This window comes from Phocoena phocoena, chromosome 3, assembly GCF_963924675.1.
Source record: "Phocoena phocoena chromosome 3, mPhoPho1.1, whole genome shotgun sequence".
Lineage (NCBI taxonomy): Eukaryota > Metazoa > Chordata > Mammalia > Artiodactyla > Phocoenidae > Phocoena > Phocoena phocoena.
In genome coordinates this window covers 112,360,487-112,381,819 of record NC_089221.1, presented here as the reverse complement: position 1 = coordinate 112,381,819, position 21,333 = coordinate 112,360,487, and the positions used below count along the sequence as shown (strand labels likewise).

At 41.3% G+C, this 21,333-nt stretch overlaps 1 protein-coding gene across 1 annotated transcript; it reads left to right on the top strand.

The window, feature by feature from the left end:
- Nucleotides 1-2,232: 2,232 nt before the first annotated feature.
- Nucleotides 2,233-19,272, top strand: SKP1 (S-phase kinase associated protein 1). Its single transcript, XM_065873953.1, has 6 exons — nt 2,233-2,343; nt 5,090-5,186; nt 10,999-11,072; nt 15,164-15,307; nt 17,595-17,735; nt 18,380-19,272. Exons 2-6 carry the CDS (start codon nt 5,090-5,092, stop codon nt 18,413-18,415), a joined length of 492 nt encoding a protein of 163 aa, XP_065730025.1. The 5' UTR covers nt 2,233-2,343; the 3' UTR covers nt 18,416-19,272.
- Nucleotides 19,273-21,333: the final 2,061 nt, after the last annotated feature.

The window sequence follows — 21,333 nt, the reverse complement described above, 5'->3', positions numbered from 1 at the left end:
GAACCACCGCCTCCCCACACCCTCAAAAAACACACTCACACCCACATACCAAGAGGACTCTGTCGGGGCCAGTCCTTTTTGACCTGGGCTGGTGATTACGGATAAATGAGTGGGGATGCATGTTCCCCAGCCCGCACCCTGCAGTCTTGCAACTGTCTTGTGTCTCCTGAGTGGAGGGTATGGTGGATTCAGAAAGTGTGAATCTATATGAGTCACCTTTGACAGACACTGCTGGCCCCTTCTTGGCAGTGCTTCATCAGTAAGTCCCTACTATAGTGGTTTCTCAACTTACCCTGGGTTTAAGAATCACTTGGGGGAACCTGTTCAAAGGTAGAAAAGCCTGCCCCCAGGGAGTCTGATTCATTACATCAAGAGCGGACCCGGGAATCTGTATTTTTCTTGAACTGATGCCAATTTTTTTGAAGTAAAGAAAATTTTGAATATGTAATACATACATATGGATCAAAATCCAAAAGGTAGAAAGGGTATAAAGCGAAAAATCACCCCAACCCTCTTCTCCAGTCACCTAGTTCCCCTCCCCTGTGGCCAAAAATTACTTGTGTATCTTTCCTGAGATAATCTATGCGTACAATAGCTGCATGAGTAAATAAAATGTACTTTTTAAAAACAAGAAGCTCTTGGTGACTCTAATATTGGGGGACCACAGACGTGTGGAAAAAAACATACACCTAGTTTATGCCAGGCCCCGTGCTAGATCCTCAGGCTAGATGTGTGATGTGGCACTGCTTATGATGCTCAGCCAGACTTTACAAGGTGCCACCTTGTATGCCATGGGCTGGGAAGCAAAGGGGCTCCAGTGGGTCTTGAGGAGGAGACCTGAAGCTTGAGCTGCTGAGGGCAGGGCGGTGTTGTGAGACAAAGTCTGAGAGCTGTAGGTCCTTTCATCTTCCTGTCATCAGCTGTGGCACCTGGCAGACACTGGATACCACAGCTAGTAGACAAAGACCTGGTAACCCAAGGAGCTGCTTGGCCTCCCTGCCCAGTCCCTTCCCAGAAGAGCTGTAGGCCTCTGATTTCTTTAGGGGGCCCTCTGTGGAAGTGTCTTTTGTTTCTTTGGCGTCAGGAATACCATCACGTGCCTGTTGGTTAGCTGAGCCTGGCGCCTTCGTCTCCTAGGGAGGGGTGGCGATGTTCCCTAAGCAGAGCAGGGTAGAGCTGGTCAGTCTCTGACTGGAGAGGATGGGGCGGGGGAGGGCGGGGTCGGAATTTTCAGACTAACCCCTTTCCCTTAATGGTTGGCTTCATCCTAGGGAGACTATCACACAGCCCTCAGGAAGCATCCCATACAAGAGTTCTGTGCAGGCTGGATCCTGGCTGCCTGGTTCGCTGCAGGATCTCGCCCGGTGGCTCTTCACCGCCCCGCTCCCCTCCACGCCCCCACCCCCGTCCCCAGTACACTTCTGCTGAATGAATGGATATTCACTGGCAGAGCAAGGCCTCCTCTATACACTTGGGGTTTCTCTGCAACAATGGTTACTTTGGACTGGAGGCCTCTTCAGAAGTCAACGATAGGCAATAGGGGTTAAGAATACCAAAAAATCCTTGCTCTGCCACTGAACCGTTCTGAACCTGTTCCCTTACAAATAAAAAAGGGTAACGATACTTCACCGCATGGATTATTGTGGAGAGTGAGCTAACTCCTATTAGGTTCAGGGGAGGATACTGAGACCCTGAGCAGAATCTCACAGCGCTGACTGGAAAGGCCAACTCCCATTCTTTCTCGGAGTCCCAGTTTCCCCGTCCTGAAATGGAGCCGTAGCCCCTCCCAAACACCACCCTCAACACACACGCGGGAGAACACCTCTCCCCTCCCTCCCCTCCCCCTCCCCCCTCCCCCTCCTCCCCTCCCCCTCCTCCCCCTTCCTCCTCCTCCTCCTGCGCTCGCGGCTTCCAGGCTTTTCAGGTCTGGGGTCTTTAGTTCAGCTTAGGACAGCCTCCGCCTGAAGGACCCTCGCAGGCCGTGAAGTACCACAGCCAGTCCTCCGTTCCCGCTTTGAGGAGACCGAGCCTAGCTTTCGAGGGAGGGGGTGAGAATCAAGGCCCGCCTTGCCTCGCCTTGCCTCGCCCCGCCCTGCCGCGTCTCCGCCTGGCCCGCCCGGCCTGCCTCCGCCTGTCGTCAGGCGATCTCGGCGGCCAGCCCCGCCGGCTCTGTGACGTTGACGGGCGCAAGGGTCCTCGGCGCCTGCGCCCGCTCATATATAGGTAGACGCCGCGCCGCTCCGCAGTGTTGGCCTCGTTCTCCGCTTTTCTGTGTTTTTTTTTTGCAGACGCCGCCCTGCTCTCCTCAGCCTCTGGCCCGCCATCTCCTTGAATCCTAACACTGTGAGTAGCCGCCGACGGAGCTGGGAGGGGCGGTGGCGCCGCGGGTTGCGAGCTGGTGGCAGCACCGCTGGTGCTTTGGCCCTGCTGGAGGCGGGAGGCACCTGGGCCTGGCCTTCCCTCAGGCTCTTTGGAACCCGTTGTCGGCCTTGTTCTCCCACCCCGCCCCTCGACTCGGCGAGGCCTCCTCTAGCCTCGCGTCTTCACGGCGCCCCTTGGGTGCCCGGGCGGGCGGGCGGGCGGGAGGGAGAAGGTGCGAGCCGAACCCGAGGTTAGGCCTTCTTTTCACGGGCGGCCGTCAGCCGTGGCGGAGCTCGACTGAGGGCCCAGGCTGGGGCCGGGGGCCTCGCTTGGCGTTGAGCCTGCCAGCCACTGGCACCCAGGGCGAGGGTGGCGGCGGGGCTTTTAATGGAGTTCCCGGGGCTGTCGTGAGCGTGGGCGTGTGTCCGTGTTTGTTGTTTTGGTGTCCGGAGGAAGCGTGGCGGTGGTAGTCCGGGAGCGCAGGATTCTTGGCACCCATCCTTTTCTCGCCCCTGTATCGAGCGTCGCTAGTCACCGGTCCTGGCTAACTGTGCTGGGTCCGAATCTTGGCAGAGAGCCGCCTGCTCCTTCGGAATATTTCTCTCCCATTACTTTGCCACAGCCTGGGCTTGCTGAAACCATTGTTGTAATAGCAGATGCCATAGTCATAGTGGTGTGGCTTTTAGGTGCTCTGAGTCCTAGCTCGAGGTGCCTGGTTTTTGAAGGGGTAGGACATTCACCTGCTTCGGTTTACTTTTTAGTGGAGACTTCAAGTTTAGGTTTTGGGTCATGATTTTTTTCATCAGAGCGTTACAGTAGAATGTTTTTCTGTCATAGAGCAACGCAGATTTCACTCTACCCGCTAAAAAGAGGTGTCAGAATTTCGGGTCACTTAAAACAGGTTTTTTCCTTTATGGTGTTGATAGAACCCACTCAGAGTGATTTACAAGTACTGGAGCATAAGGAATTGAAGGAATGGTCTTGAAAGCATGTCAAACAAAATTTCACCCATCATTATACGAAAAATTTGCTCTGAATTCCAGCTGTATAACACTAAAAAAGTTGTCTTTGAGTACCAAGTTTAGCGTTACAAAGTGCATCGAATTACAGATTAACCGATGGTTTCTCTGCTGTTTATTAAGATCTCAGCTCCCGTAGGAGTAACCTAATAGACGAATTTGACTATGACTAAGCAGATCTTGCTGTTTATCAAAAGTTATTTGAAATATGAAATGTTTGTCTTGCTTAAAAGTAATTTTATCAACTGTGTTGCCAGACTCTTGATTCTATAATGTTCACTCCAGTACTGTGGAACATAAAAAGATCATAGAATGTTTTGTAATTAAAAATTGAGCTCACGTTAAAATATTTCTTTTGGGGATACTTTTTGTTATTGCCTTGTCACAGAGAAGGTCCTCTGCTCTGGGTCTTTCTCCATGGAGCAGGACAACTGCATTATTGGCAAGTACTGAGCAACACGGAAAAGCAGACATATTTGTGAACTGTAAAATGAAATGTGATTCTCTCCACCCATGGATGGGTGAGAGCTGGGTATTTCAATGGCTGATTTTAAAACAGCTTTACCTTTTTGCTTCCTTGCCTTAACAACTTGTTGTTTGGGAAATGGAGACAATTGTCTGGGGAAAGCGGAATGAATATTTTAGCTGATTTAATGGGTCTTAAGTCTTGGGACCTAAAAAGGTTCGATCAGTGTTTTAAATGCCAGATTCTATGTTTTTAAGTTATAATGACATCGCAGGATTATGATGGACCTTTAAAAAATCTATATTTGAAATTTAAAGAGGTTTTGAATTTTTACAGTCAGGTATTGTTGCCATTCCCCCCTCCCCTGCGCCACTCCCCCAAGAATCTGAATATGGTAATAAATTGCTGGCTTAGAAGCTTAGAACTTTTAATTTTAAAGAGGTGTTTTTTTGTTTTTATGTTTTGTTTTTTTTTGCCAAAACTCAAGTCTTTTGAAATTAATTGCTTAATTAACTTTTATGTAAGAGGTGTCTTTTTCCTAATGACTCATAATTAATCTGAGTTAATAAATACATTTTTGGCGCAAGTAATAGGTTATTACTATGAGGACTTTGGCAGGAGATCTCAAACTTGGACACCTGGACAGTCAGTAATGAAAGGTAAAAAGGACTCTGAAATTTACTAGGTTTACAACATGTGCTTATCCTTAAAATATTTTATTCTTTTGTGTATGGTCTTGCATTGATCCAAACATAAATAAGTATATCCTGATCTACTCTTTGGATTTGAACTCATTTTTCACTGGTAAGTCTCACTGTGGGAAAATTACTATCTTATCTGGGTAGCTTTGTTTATTTTGGGCTCACCTCCCTCAGGTTTGCAGGTGGAGTAGTCAGTGTTCAGTGAGAGCAGAAAGGCAGGCAAAGAGTAAGTCCATTTTAGATACATTTTGCATCAAAAATATAAAGTGTTAATTCTAAAACTTACATTAGTAATGAATTCAGTAGGGCAGGCTTTAAAAGCTTCTGTTCCTAGGAGTTATACTTTCACAAAATTTTTATAGAAACACTTGTGTGCTAGCCTGTGAATAATCACTTAGTGTTTTATAGGGTTATATACTATAGGTCCTTAGGGTTTTACGGTTAATAAGTTGGAAGGTGTCTAACAGACTGTAGTTTGAAATGTAGTTTGTATAGAAGTAATATCTCTTAAATTTCAAATTCAATATAATACCTTTTTTTAGATGCCTTCAATTAAGTTGCAGAGTTCTGATGGAGAGATATTTGAAGTTGATGTTGAAATTGCGAAACAATCTGTGACTATTAAGACCATGTTGGAAGGTAAGTTTATTAGAAAACGTGGGTCAGAGGAAAGGGAAAGAAATGAGTAGCTTGATATAACCTGTGAACATCAAATCTACAGAAGTAACAGTGTCAGAAAACTCTCAGGGGTATGAAGGGGTAAAGTTTACTTTTTTTTCTTTAAAGTATTAACTGCATTTCTTTTGGTACAGGTCAGTTTTTTCTGCATTTTCTGAATTACTGACTTTTTTCCCTTATTAGGTAGATAATACCATAAGCTAATACTGAAATGACTTCCAAGCCTCAGACAATGGCCCATTTCTCTTTCAAGTAAATTTGCGTTCGTAATTTCTAATGACAAAAGTAAAGCCTTTGGAAAAGAGATACCTTATATATGGTAGCTAAATAGAACACCTTGTTTCAACAGCCGGAGTAAGCTGAGTAGATTGTAAACTGAGTAGATGTCTGTTTCTTTCTTTTTTTTTTTTTAACCAAGTCTTCCTTTTTGTCTGTTTTGTCATTGCTCTGAAACTGCTGCAAAGCATGTATGCAGTGCATCAAAGGAGGAAGGCAAGAAAATAGGTCCTGAAATGTTCTGGAACTTTTACTAGTTAACATGGATCTCTCTCTCCTTTTTTTTTAATTAATTAATTACTTTTTGGCTCAGTTGGGTCTTCGTTGCTGCGCGCGGGCTTTCTCTGGTTGTGGCGAGTGGGGGCTACTTTTCCTTGTGGTGCGCGGGCTTCTCATTGCGGTGGCTTCTCTTGTTGCAGAGCACAGGCTCTCGGCGCACAGGCTTCAGAAGTCGTGGCTCGTGGGCTCTAGAGCGCAGGCTCAGTGGTTGTGGCGCACGGGCTTAGTTGCTCCGCGGCATGTGGGATCTTTCTGGACCAGGACTCAAACCCACGTTCCCTGCGTTGGCAGGCGGATTCTTAACCACTGCACCACAAGGGAAGCCCTGGATCTCTAATAGTATTATCAGTGGGTTGGTAGACATTAATAGTATATGGAGACTTACAAATCAGTTTCTAGAATTGGTGGGAAAAAAACAGTAGTAATAAGAATGTTCTTCAGTACATTTGTCTCTATATCTGCAGGGGATTGGTTCCAGGACCCCCTATGGATACCAAAATCCATGGATACGCAAATAACTTACATAAAATGGTGTAGTATTTGCATATAACCTACATACATTCTCCCTTATACTTTATGTCTAGATATTTATACCTAATAACATCATAAATGCTGTGTAAATTCAAATTTTAGCTTTTTGGAACTTTCTGGAATTTAAAAATTTTTATTTTTTAATACTTTCTATCCATGGTTTGAATCCGAGGATGTGGGACCTGCAGATACGGAGGGCTGAGTGCATTCAAATATCAAAAGTTTTTGTTTATCTGTAGCTTATAGATATTTAATTAAAGAGTTGTATGCCAAGCATTAGCAGGAGATATAGTAGTCAGTGTTCAGTGAGAGCAGAAAGGCAGGCAAAGAATAAGTCCTGGTGCTGGTGAAAAGAAGGTAAGTGAGAAGTGGTCTTTGCTCTTGAAGGATTTATAAACTAGGCAGGGAGATAGACACCAAACAAGGCTAATGGTCACATGGTATAATTAGTGCATTAATAAAATTGTGCCAAGTGGGGTGCTATGGGAACTTGTTGGCTGATGTTATTCTTTAGGCTTGTGGAGAGAGTGCAGTGTGTAGTACTAGTGAGGTGATATTTCAAATCTAGTAAAATTAAGATGTTTTGGGAGATCATTCTGAGGTAAAGTAGACAGGATGTATTTAAAAAAAAATTGAGGTTTTTAGTTGGGGTTGTGATTGTGATACTTGTAGTTGATAGAGCTGAGCAACAAGTTTGAGGGGAATGGAAAGAAAATGACTTTGAGCTTGAACATGTTGTGTATGTTAGAGATTCTCTCAAAAGATCTTTGTAATAAGCTACTAGTCAGTTGAGTATGTGGATCTTGGTCCCTGAGTTGTAGGCTGCCGGGGATAGACTGACTTTGTATGGTGGGTTATAGGAGTATATATATATATATATATATATATATAATATATCTGTGGAAGTAAATGAGCTTGGCAGGTAGCCATGTTGGGGCAGGATGGGCTGTTAAGAGTGAAGTCAGAAGTAGAGAATATGTGGAGTAGGAAGCCAAGGGAAAAGGGAGGCATTTTGAAGTGACCAGAGTGATTATCAGATTCATATACTGCAGACTGGTCACTTAGGATTTCAGGGATAATAAGTTAGAAGACTTCTAACAGCAAGTATTAGGTGTGGTAGAGGCAGAAACTGAGCTGCAGGTTTGTCTTCTGTTTTCTAATAGAAAATAAAAGCTGAACATATTCTTTTCGGTTTTCTTTTTAGTTTTTTTCCTGGTTTCTAATAGAAAATAAAAGCTGAACATAAAGTTGTTTTGGGTAATTGACACCAGTTATATGGCACTTACAGTCCTGCACCCTGGTGACTTACATAGATTACTTTTATTAAGTTGTAAACCCCTTGGTACAACCCACAGTCACTGTTCATCAAGTACGTGTTGAATGAAGAACTATAGTATGGTCACTGATAAAAGAGTGTGAAAGTTATCCAGGTGTCCCTAAAGGCAGGTGAATAAGGCTTTATCTAGAAGATGTAGAAACTGATAACAAAATTGCTGCCTGAATACTTGCTTTATTTCATCTTAGTTGGTGCCTGGCACACCAGTCTCTCCTGTGCTGCTTCAAAGAAGCATTTGCCAGTGTAGGAACATAGGACTGCTTGAAGGTTTTCTGCCAACTTTGATCACTGAAGCAAGTGGATGATAGACAGCAACAATTAAAATGTTTCTTTCCTTTCATAGCTTTGGGCATCAGAGGTGAATGGCTTTATCTTAAGTACCAGTGGTTTATATAGAATTCTAGCCTCTTGAAGACTGGAGTGTATTGAAATAAAATCTTCTAATCAGTGGACAATCAGAAGTGAAAATCTTGGCATGTGTACACATGGATTGACTCATTTCTTCAGGTCCAGGTTGTGGTATCAGGATACAGGTGTCTTTCAGAAGTCCTTGAAACTAAATAGCTTAAAGGAATGACTGTTGGTACTTGTGCATTTAGTCTAAAAGCAAAAACCATTTCAAATCCTCGGTTTAAATGCTGGAGAAGTGATCCTTTACAACTGTAAGGCCCTTATTTTTAATGTGACTTAAGCCTTCTTCCAAATAACATTTGTATCTAAACAAGCTGGTCTTCTGTATTTCATTTCCTCTAATCTGTCCATTTCCCCAAACACATGTATTTTCCATAGTATAACTTCTTTTTCTCCCCTCTGAGTTAAAAATACTTCATACTAGTTCAAGAAAAGCATAAGTGGCTTGATCCAAATTGAAATATTGTCATTTTATAGTTTTACTCTCAGCAAAGATGGGATCAGGTAAAGGCATTGGTGGGGAGGAATAGAGGGGAGATGAGTGAATGTACCCATACAGGAAAATAGAATACTTTTTGAATATACTCTCATATTTACCACTCCACTGGAGAAGCTTGTTAAACTCATTGATCTCCATGTTGTCAAGTGCATTGTTTCATTTCTCATCTAGACTTATTGATAGCCTTTGACAGTAGATCAGTCCCTTCTGCATTTGGCTTTCAGGATACTTAATACTTAGCTCACTGACAACCTGTCTCCCCATCTTTAAAGCCTTCAGTTCCTGGGAGTTTGCTTAATCATTGTACCTCTTCACTGTGTCAATACTCAGTCAGTCCCTCAGCTAGACTCATAGTGTTATAAATCATTTATACATCATTTCCCAAACTTACCTACAGTTCTATTCTCTTCTTTTGATTTTTAGACTTGCATATTTAACTTCTTGGTCAACCATTGAATATCTAATAGGTATCTCAAACTTATTAAACTAGAATTGTTTTCTTTTTTTAATTTATTTTTGGCTGCATTGGGTCTTTGTTGCTGCGTGCGAGCTTTCTCTAGTTGCAGCGAGCGGGGGCTACTCTTCTTTGTGGTGCACAGGCTTCTCATTGCAATGGCTTCTCGTTGCAGAGCACGGGCTCTAGGTGCGTGGGCTTCAGTAGTTGTGGCGCGTGGGCTCAGTAGTTGTGGCACATGGGCTTAGTTGCTCCGCAGCATGTGGGATCTTCCTGGACCAGGGCTTGAACCTGTGTTCCCTGCACCGGCAGGTGGATTCTTAACCACTGTGCCACTAAGGAAGTCCCCAAACTAGAATTCTTGATTCCCTGCCCTCTAAAACAAGTTCTCTGACAACTTTCCCCATATCAATTAGTGGCAACTCCAATGGCAGCTCCATCCGTCTGGTTCCTCGTGTTATAAGCCTTAGCTGTCGCTAACTCCTTTCACATTCTGCTTTCCATCTGTTGGCAAATCCTGTTGCCTCTCACTTCAAAATGCATACAGAATTGGACTATTTCTTCTTCCATAGCTATATACCTTGTACAAGCCACTTGTACTTGCCTGGGTCATTGCTAGCCTCATAATTGGTTTCCCTCTTTCCCCTCCTGCTCTCTGCTATCTCTTACCAATATAGTAGCCAAATTGCAGAAGGCCCTATTAGGGCCCTGTCTTCTCCTTTCAACCTGGCTAACTCTGCTCTTGTAACACTAGATTCCTTAGTGTTTTTAGGACACTATCAGAAGGCCTTTGCATTTGTCATTTCCTCTGCTTAGGTGTTTTCTCCTTTAGGATTTTAATTAAAATGTCATCTTCTCTGTGAGGCATCCTGAGCAACTCTATCTAAAGTTGCAACAGTTCCTCCCATCCTCCTGTATTCATTGCTGATTCTTCCCTGCCTAGCACAGCTATATATTAGGGACTCAAATGTATGCCTCAGCACTTAACCATGTCAACATAACTGGTGCTGTGCTGCAACCAGTATAGCAATGCAGTACTTTTGACCTCTGATCTTGGTACTTCTGTTACATAAGTGTCTTTGGCAGCTCTTTTTTAGTCCTGTAGAAACTGAAGGATGGACCCATTTGGTTTGAAAAATACTCTTATTTAGAATCTTTAAGTAACATACGGATTTTAAGTTTTCTCTTTGGAGCTCAGCAACCACTTTGATAGTCTAAAAGTTAGGACTTTTTATTAGAGAAACCTATATATTCAAAATTATAAGTAGTATGTATGTGATGAATAACACTAAAGGGTATATGTTGAAACTACGTCTCTCAACCCATGTTCTCATTAATTACCTTGGACATAATATTAACAATTCCTTGTATATCCTTTTGAAGATATTTTAAATATAAATATATTCCCATTTTTATTCAGGTAACATTTATCTTTTATACTTGGCTTTTAAAAACTTTAATCTTGAAATCATACCAGTATGTATGGAGCTGCCTGCCTTGTTTTCTGTCAGTGGCTGCACGATCTGTTGTGTGTGTCTGTGTGTGTATATATACATTTTGGGGCTTCAAATTTTAATAGATTGAGATTCTGTTACTTCTGCAATACCTCACATTGTTTTATTTTCCTAAGTGCAGTCCATTTAGAGTTTGGTATAAAGAGTAAGGGTAAGTGTCTAGCTTTAATTTTTTCCCAGGTGGTTGCCCAGTTATCTCAATCCCACTTATTAAATCACTTTTCCTCCTAATTAAGAAAACCCTTTTTATATAATCCTGTATTTGTCTTCTCACACATTTTTATATAGTTTTGGGTGGTTCATGGAGCTGTTGCTAGGAACCGCCAGTTTTAAATACTTTCAAGAGAACTATTCTTAGTAAAGTACTTTTTATAGTCTTCCAGATAACATGTCTTACAAGTTACTTGTTTGAAACAGCCTGGTTGTTATAATGGGGCTAGAAAATAATGGCAACTCTCTTCTGGTTTACTTAGATTTGGGAATGGATGATGAAGGAGATGATGATCCAGTCCCCTTGCCAAATGTTAATGCAGCAATATTAAAAAAGGTAAGGTAGAAAAAAAAAAAAAAAAAAAAAGGTAAGGTAGCAACTATACCCTTTTATATATATATATATATATATATATATATATATATGTATATGTATATACCCTTTTTCTCATTAACAATATCCTGGTGATATTTCTAATTGATATATAGATAGCTTCCTTAAAAACAATAACTATATAGTAAGATTATGACTAAGATATTTATTTTAGTTTAACCAGGCCCTTTGAATGTTTAAGTTGTCTAGTCTTTTTCATTAACACATTTAAATTATTGAAATATAATGGTATGTGCTTAGCAAAAAGGGGAATTTTTTTGTATTGCTTGTCTACTGAATGGGTATGCCTTAAAAGGAGTTTGAGGGACTTCCCTGGTGGTCAGTGGTTAAGAATCCGCCTGCCAATGCAGGGGACACGGGTTCGAGCCCTGGTCCAGGAAGATCCCACACGCCACGGGGCAACTAAGCCCGTGCACCACAACTGCTGAGCCTGTGCTCTAGAGCTCGCGAGCCACAACTGCTGAGCTCACGCGCCTAGAGCGCATGCTCCGCAACAAGAGAAGCCCGCGCACCACAACGAAGAGTAGCCCCTGCTCGCCGCAAGTGGAGAAAGCCCACACACAGCTACGAAGACCCAATGTAGCCAAAAATGAAAATAATTTTAAAGAAAAGGAGTTTGAGAACAAGATATGTGCTTTTTTTGGTTTGTTTTTTTTTTTTAGTTGATCACCTTACCCTGTGTCTAAGCATAAACAGTCCTCTACATATTATTATTTTTTTGGCTGCACTGTGCGCGGCTTGCAGGGATCTTAGTTCCCCGACCAGGGATTGAACCTGGGCCCATGGCAGTGAAAGCACCGAGTCCTAACCATTGGACCACCTGGGAATTCCCCAGCCCTCTACATTGAATAGGATTTTAGTGTTTCAGAGCATATGGCTCCTTAATAGAGCCAGCTGTTTAACTGAATGCTCTTCTGAAGAAACAGCAGCCAGTTTCCACATTGTGGGGAAAACTGGCTAGGCTTAGAGATGGGAATGGTCGTTTCCAGTTGGCCCCTTCCTGAGGAATTTTCAGAGTCATTGACCATATACAGTTGCATTTTATGCTTTCTCTTGACCCTGGCATGAAATACAGCTGCATTGCATATTTTTCTATATTCTTACCATGATTGGCTATTACCAGTCTTTTTAATATCCCTAATCCGGGTAAAAAGCCCCTTGTAACCACTATTCTGTATTCTGTCTCTGTGACTTTGACTATACTGGGCTATCTTATAAAAAATGGGATCATAGGATATTCTTTTTTGTCTGGCTTATTTCGCTTAGCGTAGTGTTTTCAAGGTTCATCCATTTTGTAGTCTTAATAGGCTTTTTATAGGAGTTCTTTATGTAGTTTTTACCACTTTGCTTGTCTTAGGTCAATTCACAGCTCTATATTTTTATCTAGTTAGATGTCCTTTCTTTTTTTTTTATTATTTTTTATTTATTTTTGGCTGCGTTGGGTCTTCGTTGCTGCATGTGGGCTTTCTCTAGTTGTGATGAGCAGGGGCTACTCTTCCTTGCGGTGCATGGGCTTCTCATTGCGGTGGCTTCTCTTGTTGCAGAGCATGGGCTCCAGGCAGGCAGGCTTCGATAGTTGTGGCTCACGGGCTCAGTAGTTGTGGCTCGTGGGCTTCAGTAGGTATGGCACACGGGCTCAGTAGTTTTGGCACGCGGGCTCTAGAGTGCAGGCTGAGTAGTTGTGGCACATGAGCTTAGTTGCTCTGCAGCATGTGGGATCCTCCCGTACCAGGGCTCGAACCCATGTCCCCTGTATTGGCAGGTGGATTCTCAACCACTGAGCCACCAGGGAAGCCCAGATCTCCTTTCTGACTTCAGGGTTTTGTGTTGCAAATTAACATTCTATCTTATGCTAATATAATATGCTTCTAAAAGGACTTTTACTTGCATTCATTCAAATTCCAGGCATTTTTTAGGTGCTGGAGGTACGGCAGTGAACTAAAGAGACAAGATCTGTTCTTAGGTAGTTTACATTCTGAAGGTGTGTGGGAAGCATACAACACAAATATGTCAGATGGAAAAGCTGTGGAGTATAAATGGGATGGTGGGGGGAGTTGGCTATTTGTAAAATAAAGATGGTCAGGAAATGCCTTACTGTGAGAAGTGGATCTTTGAACAGAGACATGAATATGTGGGAGAAGAAAGCTCTGGGCAGTGGGAGTAAGTGCAGTGACCCTAAGATAAGAGCATGTCCTGTCTTTTGAGGTAAGGCAGGGAGGCTAGTGTGGTGGCTAGATCATAGTGAACAGGCAAAGAAGTAGAGGTTAGAGTTAATGGATTGTGTGATACAGGGCCACTTAGAATAATTTTTTTCCAATCTATTGCATTATTACTTATCAATATTTAAACTTAAGTATATTTACTGATTATATGACCCCCAGACTGTAAAAGTGTAAAGTAAAATTTCCCTTCCTTGTCTCTCCTCTGACCAGAAACTCCCATCAGCATTAATTTCTTACATAGCCTTTTTTTTTTTAAAGCTTTTAAAAAAATTTTTTTTTATTTAGTTTTGGCTGTGTTGGGTCTTCGTTGCAGTGTGCAGGCTTCTCATTGTGGAGGCTTCTCTTTTTGTGGAGCACGGGCTCTAGGCGTGCGGGCTTCAGTAGTTGTGGCATGCGGGCTCTCGAGTGCAGGCTCAGTAGTTGTGGCGCACCAGCTTAGTTGCTCCGCGGCATGTGGGATCTTCCTGGACCGGGGCACAAACCCGTGTTCCCCGCATCGGCAGGCGGACTCTCAACCACTGCGCCACCAGGGAAGCCCTGGTTTCTTTCTTATACTACTGGAATACTTCTTTTTTTTTTTTTTTTTTGCGGTACGCGGGCCTCTCACTGATGTGGCTTCTCCGGTTGTGGAGCACAGGCTCCAGACCTGCAGGCCTAGTGACCATGGCTCACGGGCCTATCCACTCCGCGACATGTGGGATCTTCCCGGACCGGGGCACGAACCCGTGTCCCCTGCATTGGCAGGCGAACTGTCAACCACTGCACCACCAGGGCAGCCCTGGAATACTTCTTAAAAAGCTATTTAATTAAAGCCCTTTATGCTTGGCTTTTTCTTCTAGAAGTAGTTCTTTCCCTTTTTTTGTATCCTTATAGTATAATTTCTCAATTCTCCCATTTTCTCTCAGCATTGTTTATTCCCCCAACATTATAATATTAAAAAAAAAAGTTAAATCATACAGAAAAGTTAAATTATACAGCAAACACCCATTTTCCTACCACCTAGATTCTGTAACTTAACACTTTCAGTGTAGATTGTGGTCTATATGATGGTGCACGGTCTAGCTAATCAGCTTCTGGAAACTTTAATGTGTTCATTCCATTACTAAGGGAACTTTGGACTTTTCCTGCATTGTTCTTATACTGGGTAGTGTTGTGCATGTGTCTAGGGTGTTTAGAATTGCTTGGTGATAGTGTATGCACATATTCAGCTTCCCTAGGTACTCCTAGGTTACTTTTCAAAGGGATTATACCAGTTTACACTCTATAATAGAAACGTTCATGTTATCCTCACACTGTTGCCAATGATTAGTATCGACATCTTGATTTTTATTTATCTTTTGGGGGTACAGTCTAAAGTAGTATCTGTAGTGATAATTTTGCATTTAATGAGGCTGAGTATTTCCTCCTTTTAGACTATTCATATTCAGATATATTTTGTAAATTGCCTGTTCATATCTTTAGCCCATTTCTGTGTAGAGATTGTTAAGATTTTATATTTTATAAGGTAATCCATTGCTGGCATGTATGTGTTGCAGGTATTTCCCAGTCATTGTCCTGTCTGACTTAATGTGTTTTTTTGCACAGGAGCTTTTTAGTATGGTCAAGTATAGTAATCTGTCTTCATGGTTCGCTGTTATCTAAGATCTTCCATGAACTCTAAGGGTTGTGCTTTTCAAGCTGGGCTACTAACTTTACTATTCAAGTTGACTTACAGTTAGTTCTTAGCCCCGTGTAGGAATAACCTTGCCCCAGCAGTGGAACGAAGTACCTTGTTATAAAGTGCCATATAGGAATGAACTTCTGTTGTTGTAGGTCATTCAGTGGTGCACCCACCACAAGGATGATCCTCCTCCGCCTGAGGATGATGAGAACAAAGAAAAGCGAACAGATGATATCCCTGTTTGGGATCAAGAATTCCTGAAAGTTGACCAAGGAACACTTTTTGAGCTTATACTGGTATGTTTTTAATGCATAGTATAAGATATTTCTAGTCCATACCTGTAGCACTCTTCATAGAGTTAAATTTGTTAAATTCATTGATACTGAATTTTAACTCTAAACTCTGCAATGCTATATTTAAATCCATGTATCAATAACCACGTTAAATGTAAACAGTCTATAAACACCACAATTAAAGGTTAGAGGTCATCACATTGGATAGAAAAGAGTTAGCTATTCTGTCTACAAAAAACTCACTTTAAATATAAAGACACAATTAGGTTTAAAGGGTGGAATAAGATAATATTATGCTAACAATAATAACCAAAAGAAAATTGGAGTGACTATATTAAAGTACATTTCAGAGCGAAGAATATTATCAGGATTAAAGAGGGTCATTGCATAATGATAAAGTGGTCTGTTCATTATTACGAGGACATAAGAATGCTCAATGTTTTTCTACCTAAAAGCAGAACTTCCAGAAAGTGAAGCAAAAACCAATAGAACTCTAAAGGTTAAGTAGGCAAATCCACAATCATAGTTAGAGATTTCAAAACCTGTCTCTAAATAATTGATAAAACAAGTAGACAGAGAATCATAAGGATGTAGAAGACTAATGACAGCAGAATTCATATTCTTTTCAAGTGTATACTTCCAAGATAGACATGTTGTGGGCCTTAAAACAAGTCACAGGGGAACTTCCCTGGTGGTCCAGTGGTTAAGATTCCTGCACTTCCATTGCAGGGGGTGTGGGTTCAATATCTGGTTGGGGAACTAAGATCCCACATGCTGTGTGGCACGGCCAAAGCACAACAAAACAAACAAGTCTCATTTGAAAGGATTCAAGTCACACAAAATATGTTTTCTAATCACAGTGGAATGAAATGAGAAATCAGTAACAGAATGCCATCTGGAAAATCTGCAAATATTTGAAAACTAAGTAACACATTTCTTAGTAATCAAGAATGATTACTGAAGAATGAGTCAATGAAGAAATCACAAGAAAAGTTAGTATTTTAAACTGAATGGAAATGAAACACAACATACGAAAATCTGCGATATTAAGCTAAAGTAGCATTTAGAGGGCAATTGATAGCCCTAAACACCTATATTAGAAAAGAAAGGGGCTTCCCTGGTGGCACAGTGGTTAAGAATCCGCCTGCCAATGCAGGGAACATGGGTTTGATCCCTGGTCCGGGAAGATCCCACATGCCGCAGAGCAACTAAGCCCATGCACCACAACTACTGAGCCTGTGCTCTGCAGCCCGTGAGCCACAACTACTGAGCACTCGTGCCACAGCTACTGAAGCCCACGTGCCTAGAGCCTGTGCTCGGTAACAAGAGAAGCCACCACAATGAGAAGCCCATGCACTGCAACGAAGAGTAGCTCCCACTTGCCGCAACTAGAGAAAGCCCACGTGTAGCAGCAAAGACCCAATGCAGCCAAAAATAAAATAAATAAATAAATATATTAAAAAAAAAGAAAGAAAAGAAAAGTTTCAAATCAGCAGTCTAAGCTTTTTTTTCTTTTTTTTTGTGGCACGTGGGCCTCTCACTGTTGCGGCCTCTCCCGCCATGGAGCACGCGCGCTCCCAGCGGCCCCGGCCCACGGGCCCAGCCGCTCCGCGGCATGTGGGATCCTCCTGGTCCGGGGCACAAACCCGTGTCCCCTGCATTGGCAGGCGGACTCCTAACCACTGCGCCACCAGGGAAGCCCAGCAGTCTAAGCTTTTACTTTAAGAAACTAATGAAAGATGAATTTCATCCCAAAGAAAGGGAGTAGTAAAGGTAAGAGCAGAAATCAGTAAAATAGAAAACAGGAAAACAATAGAGAAAATCAAAGAAACCAAAAGTTCAATCAGAAGGTCAGTAAAATGTAATGCTATAACTGGTTATGGGATCTTAGTTCCCCGACCAGGGATTGAACCTGGGCCCTTGGCAGTGAGATCGTAGAGTCCTAACCACTGGACCACCAGGAAAATCACTGAATTCTTTAAATATTTTTGTCAAACACAAACTTGTGTTTGTGTGTGTGCACGCGTACACAACTGCCAGTAGTGGCCATTCTTTGACATTTGAGGTAGTGTAGTTTGCTGAATGTAGTGCAAGGACTCAATATTACAGAGGTATAACAAAGAATGGGACATACAATAATCTTTCACAGAAGAATTTGTCTGATTTATTTATTCATTTAATTTCTTAACTAGTATTGTAAGCTAAGTTAGATATGGATTGTTAGTCACTGATTCTGGATTTAATTTAAAGCATCAAGTATACTTTAATGAAAACAACAATTACTTTACAGGCAGCAAACTACTTAGACATCAAAGGTCTGCTTGATGTTACCTGCAAGACTGTTGCCAATATGATCAAGGGGAAAACTCCTGAGGAGATTCGAAAGACATTCAATATCAAAAATGATTTTACTGAAGAAGAGGAAGCCCAGGTAGGTGGCTAACAGCTTGTTCTTGATCAAGTGCTTTTCAAGAGAGACTGAAACCCATAGCATGCTAGGAAAAGAGGTATTTATATCAAGGAGTCTTGACTTGACTTGAGGGAAAATAGGTACCTTCTGTATGCTAAAAATATTCTGGTCTGCCTCTTAGTCTAAGCACTTAGATGATACTGTTCTTTTATAAGCATAAGAACAATTAGTTTTCATCCAAAGGTGCTGTTTGATATTTGTTCTTTAGCAGTTACTAGTTTTGGCACCTGGGACCTTACATGTAAGCCATCAATATTTGACTTCAGAAGAGCAGGCCCTATGGATTATGTGCCAGGATACTTCAGAGCAACTTAGTGAATGGGGAAGAAATTAATAGATCAGAATGATTTTGTTGATGCAGGTCATCTCTGGTGACTAAAGCTGTAATTGCCCATTGTCTTTGCTTTTCTTGATAATTTCAGCAGGGCACAATAAAAAACTGGGGAGGGAAAGAATGGTAACCTGGAAGCGTACTGTTAACTGGGTTTTTCCGGTTTTCCATCTATTTCCTTCTGACCCACCTCACAGGCTATTGATGAATCACTAGATAGTAGTCTTAGAAAAGACTACTTAAGGTACTTCCTTATATCTGTCTCTTCTTCTAGGTACGCAAAGAGAACCAGTGGTGTGAGGAGAAGTGAAATTTTGTGTCTGATGCTGTAACACTGTAAGGATTGTTCCAAATACTAGTTGCACTGCTTTGTTTATAATTGTTAATATTAGAAAAACAGTCCACAAATGCAGCAGCAAATCAGTTGTATTAGCAGAATGTTGTCCTCATTGCATGTGTAGTTTCAGTACAGATTCCAAACTTATGGCTCAGTTTCTTCTAGTATGATCAAAAGTTCTTTATTCTTTGCTCTGAATAAAATTAAACTGTGGGTTCTCTATAGAAAGTGGCATTTTGGGCTTTCCCTCTTTTTGTAAAGCAATTTATGCCTAGTTTATTGTCCAGTTAACTTTAGTTTAGTGACTTTTAAAAGTTGGCATTGTAAATAAAACAACTTGCAAAAAATTTTCTGAAATAGAATTAACAACGTATTATCTTTTATTCATGAGTTGGAAACTGGAAAAAGGCTAATTGAGGTAAATGTTACCAGAGTGGGGTTATCAGAATGTCTTCCAGCTTCCTGGAGTCCACTGGTATTGATTAACCTGTATGTAGCAGGGCTCCCTTAATTGGATCTGAGGACTTATTTTTGCATTTTTAATCCTCTCAGCTTTGAATATGTTGGCTAGAGGCTCATTTACCACTCAGTTTGTGGTTTGGGAGGAAACAGAATTAGACAGTTTGCTGGCTTTTCTATTAAAAGAGACACTTAACCCATGTGGTGTGTCATCGTTTTATAATCAGTAATCCTATGTGGGGAAAACCATAAACACTACTTGCATGTAAAAAATAATTTAACCTTTAATGTTAAAATGTATGGCGTTACCCAGAAAGCATCAGTCATGAATGCAAGATACTTTCAATAAAAAGTAAGTTACGTGGTAGGTAGTAAATGGTTTGCTTTTTGTGTATTTAAATGTTTCTCTTCACTTAATATTAAAAGTTAAGTTTACGTATGGTTGTTCAGTTGGAAAAGACTTGCAGGCAGTTCATGTCCTAGCTCACTGGAGGCTGCAACATAACAATAAGGTTCTGGTAGACTCTGTTCTAATTGTCTTCTAATTTTTTTTCTTTCCTCCTTGTGTTCCCTTTTTACTTACCTTCCCAGTTAGAATTAACTATATTCACATGTAGTCTTAATGTGTTCTCTTCATGTTTACTGTGAGCTCTTCTGGCTCAGATTATTACTTGACAGTAGTTTGCTTTTACTTTGACTCTTATTTGTCCCAAATCTACCTTTATAATAAAGTGTGCTGTCTCACATAAATCCCCATTTGTTGTCTGTACCAGAGATAGCAAACTACAGCCTGTGTGTGGGTGAAATCTAGCCTACAACCTGTTTTTGCAGTCTGTGAGTTAAAAATGGTTTTTACATTTTTAAAGGATTGTTAAAAAATAGACACACAAAGAGTGTATTTGACCAAAAAGCCTAAAATATTTACTCTGGCTCTTCACAGAAAAAGATTGCAAACCCTTCGACTACTTCTGAATCCCTGATTCCCTTTACTCAGGAAGTAAGCTTGTTTTTCCATTTGTTCTGGTTTTAGTGGGGAAGGTAGCAGCATTCACTCCTAGCTGGAGTGTCTCTTTTCTGCTATTTCCCAATGGTCAACTCTTGCCAAAAGTTTAACTACCTCAAGTATATCCCTAGCAATATCATAACAAACAAATCTTTCCTAAAAGTTCAGGATTGTTAGCATATGCTCTATTTAGTTTGGAAAGGAAGTATCAGCTTATAGGAAGCAGGAGCCTATTATTATTAGCTGTTGATCTGTAACCTCCAAGAATTGTTACAATTACAGGACTAAATATCATCACTACCCATATTTAAAGGATACTGGGATCTTTCTGAATATGTAAGATTGAGTGGACAGACAATATAGTAGTTTAAAATTTTGTTCTCTTCTTGACTTTCTGTAGACCTTGGCCCTTGTCTTTAAACAAACAAAAAATCCTGATAATCTGAAACTCTCATGTTTAATAGAAATCTGACAGCTCATCCAAGAGAAAATAGGCAATTTGTGGACATTATATACACAAATAAATCATAGGCATATTAAGAGGCCCTTCAAACTGGCTGTAACACTTTCCTACCCTTTTCCCTCTTCCCTGTTATATTCTATTTCTTTAATATGTCTACCAAGAGTTTTCTAGGTTCTCACCTTGTCCAAGGAAAGTGAGTGGCCCTTTCCCATTATCCATAATAGCAAACCTGTCTTCAAAGACACACTCTCTCCTGTCTGCCCTCTCATTTCCCAGTTATTCTGAGCTAATGCTGTAGCATGAAGTCAAACTGAGGCTGGAGTCCTGCCTCTGCCTCTTAGTGCCTACCTCGTCTTGGGTAAGTTGGAAATCGTAGCTACCTGCAGTGTGGTGCTCTTGGTGGTGAAGACTCCTCTGTGACAGTCCTTTGGCTTCTCAGCTTTTCATTGATTCTCTGGGTCACTTGTGATCGAAAGTAAACCAGCCGCCTTCTGAATGTTAGCTTATTACTTTCTCCCTAACATTGTCACGGATTAAGGATGTGTGCTCTCAAACAGTTTCTAATAATTCTTAACCTCTTTTGAGGTGCTGTTATATTTTATTAGCTCACCTTCATAAATCTACTTTTAATATACAAAGTAGATATTGCTTTACAGTTTTTATATTTTTCCAAAGATTCACAGGCATCCCTTTAGGTTACAGATCCCTGAAGTGGCATTATAGCTGTGATTTATTCTACAACTGTTTGAACACATCAGCTGCTGGAATTGATCAAGCAAGATCTATATTGTAATTTGGTAGACTGCTAGGACTGCAGCTCTGTAACATGGTGTCATGGTAATTCTGAGCTTAGTCTGGAACTAGCTGGAGAAGGAGGAGAGTAGCAGTGAGTCACTATAGGCACATGACTCAGGGCAGGCAGATACTCCAAACCACGTGATTTTTTTTTTTTTTTTTTTTGTGGCT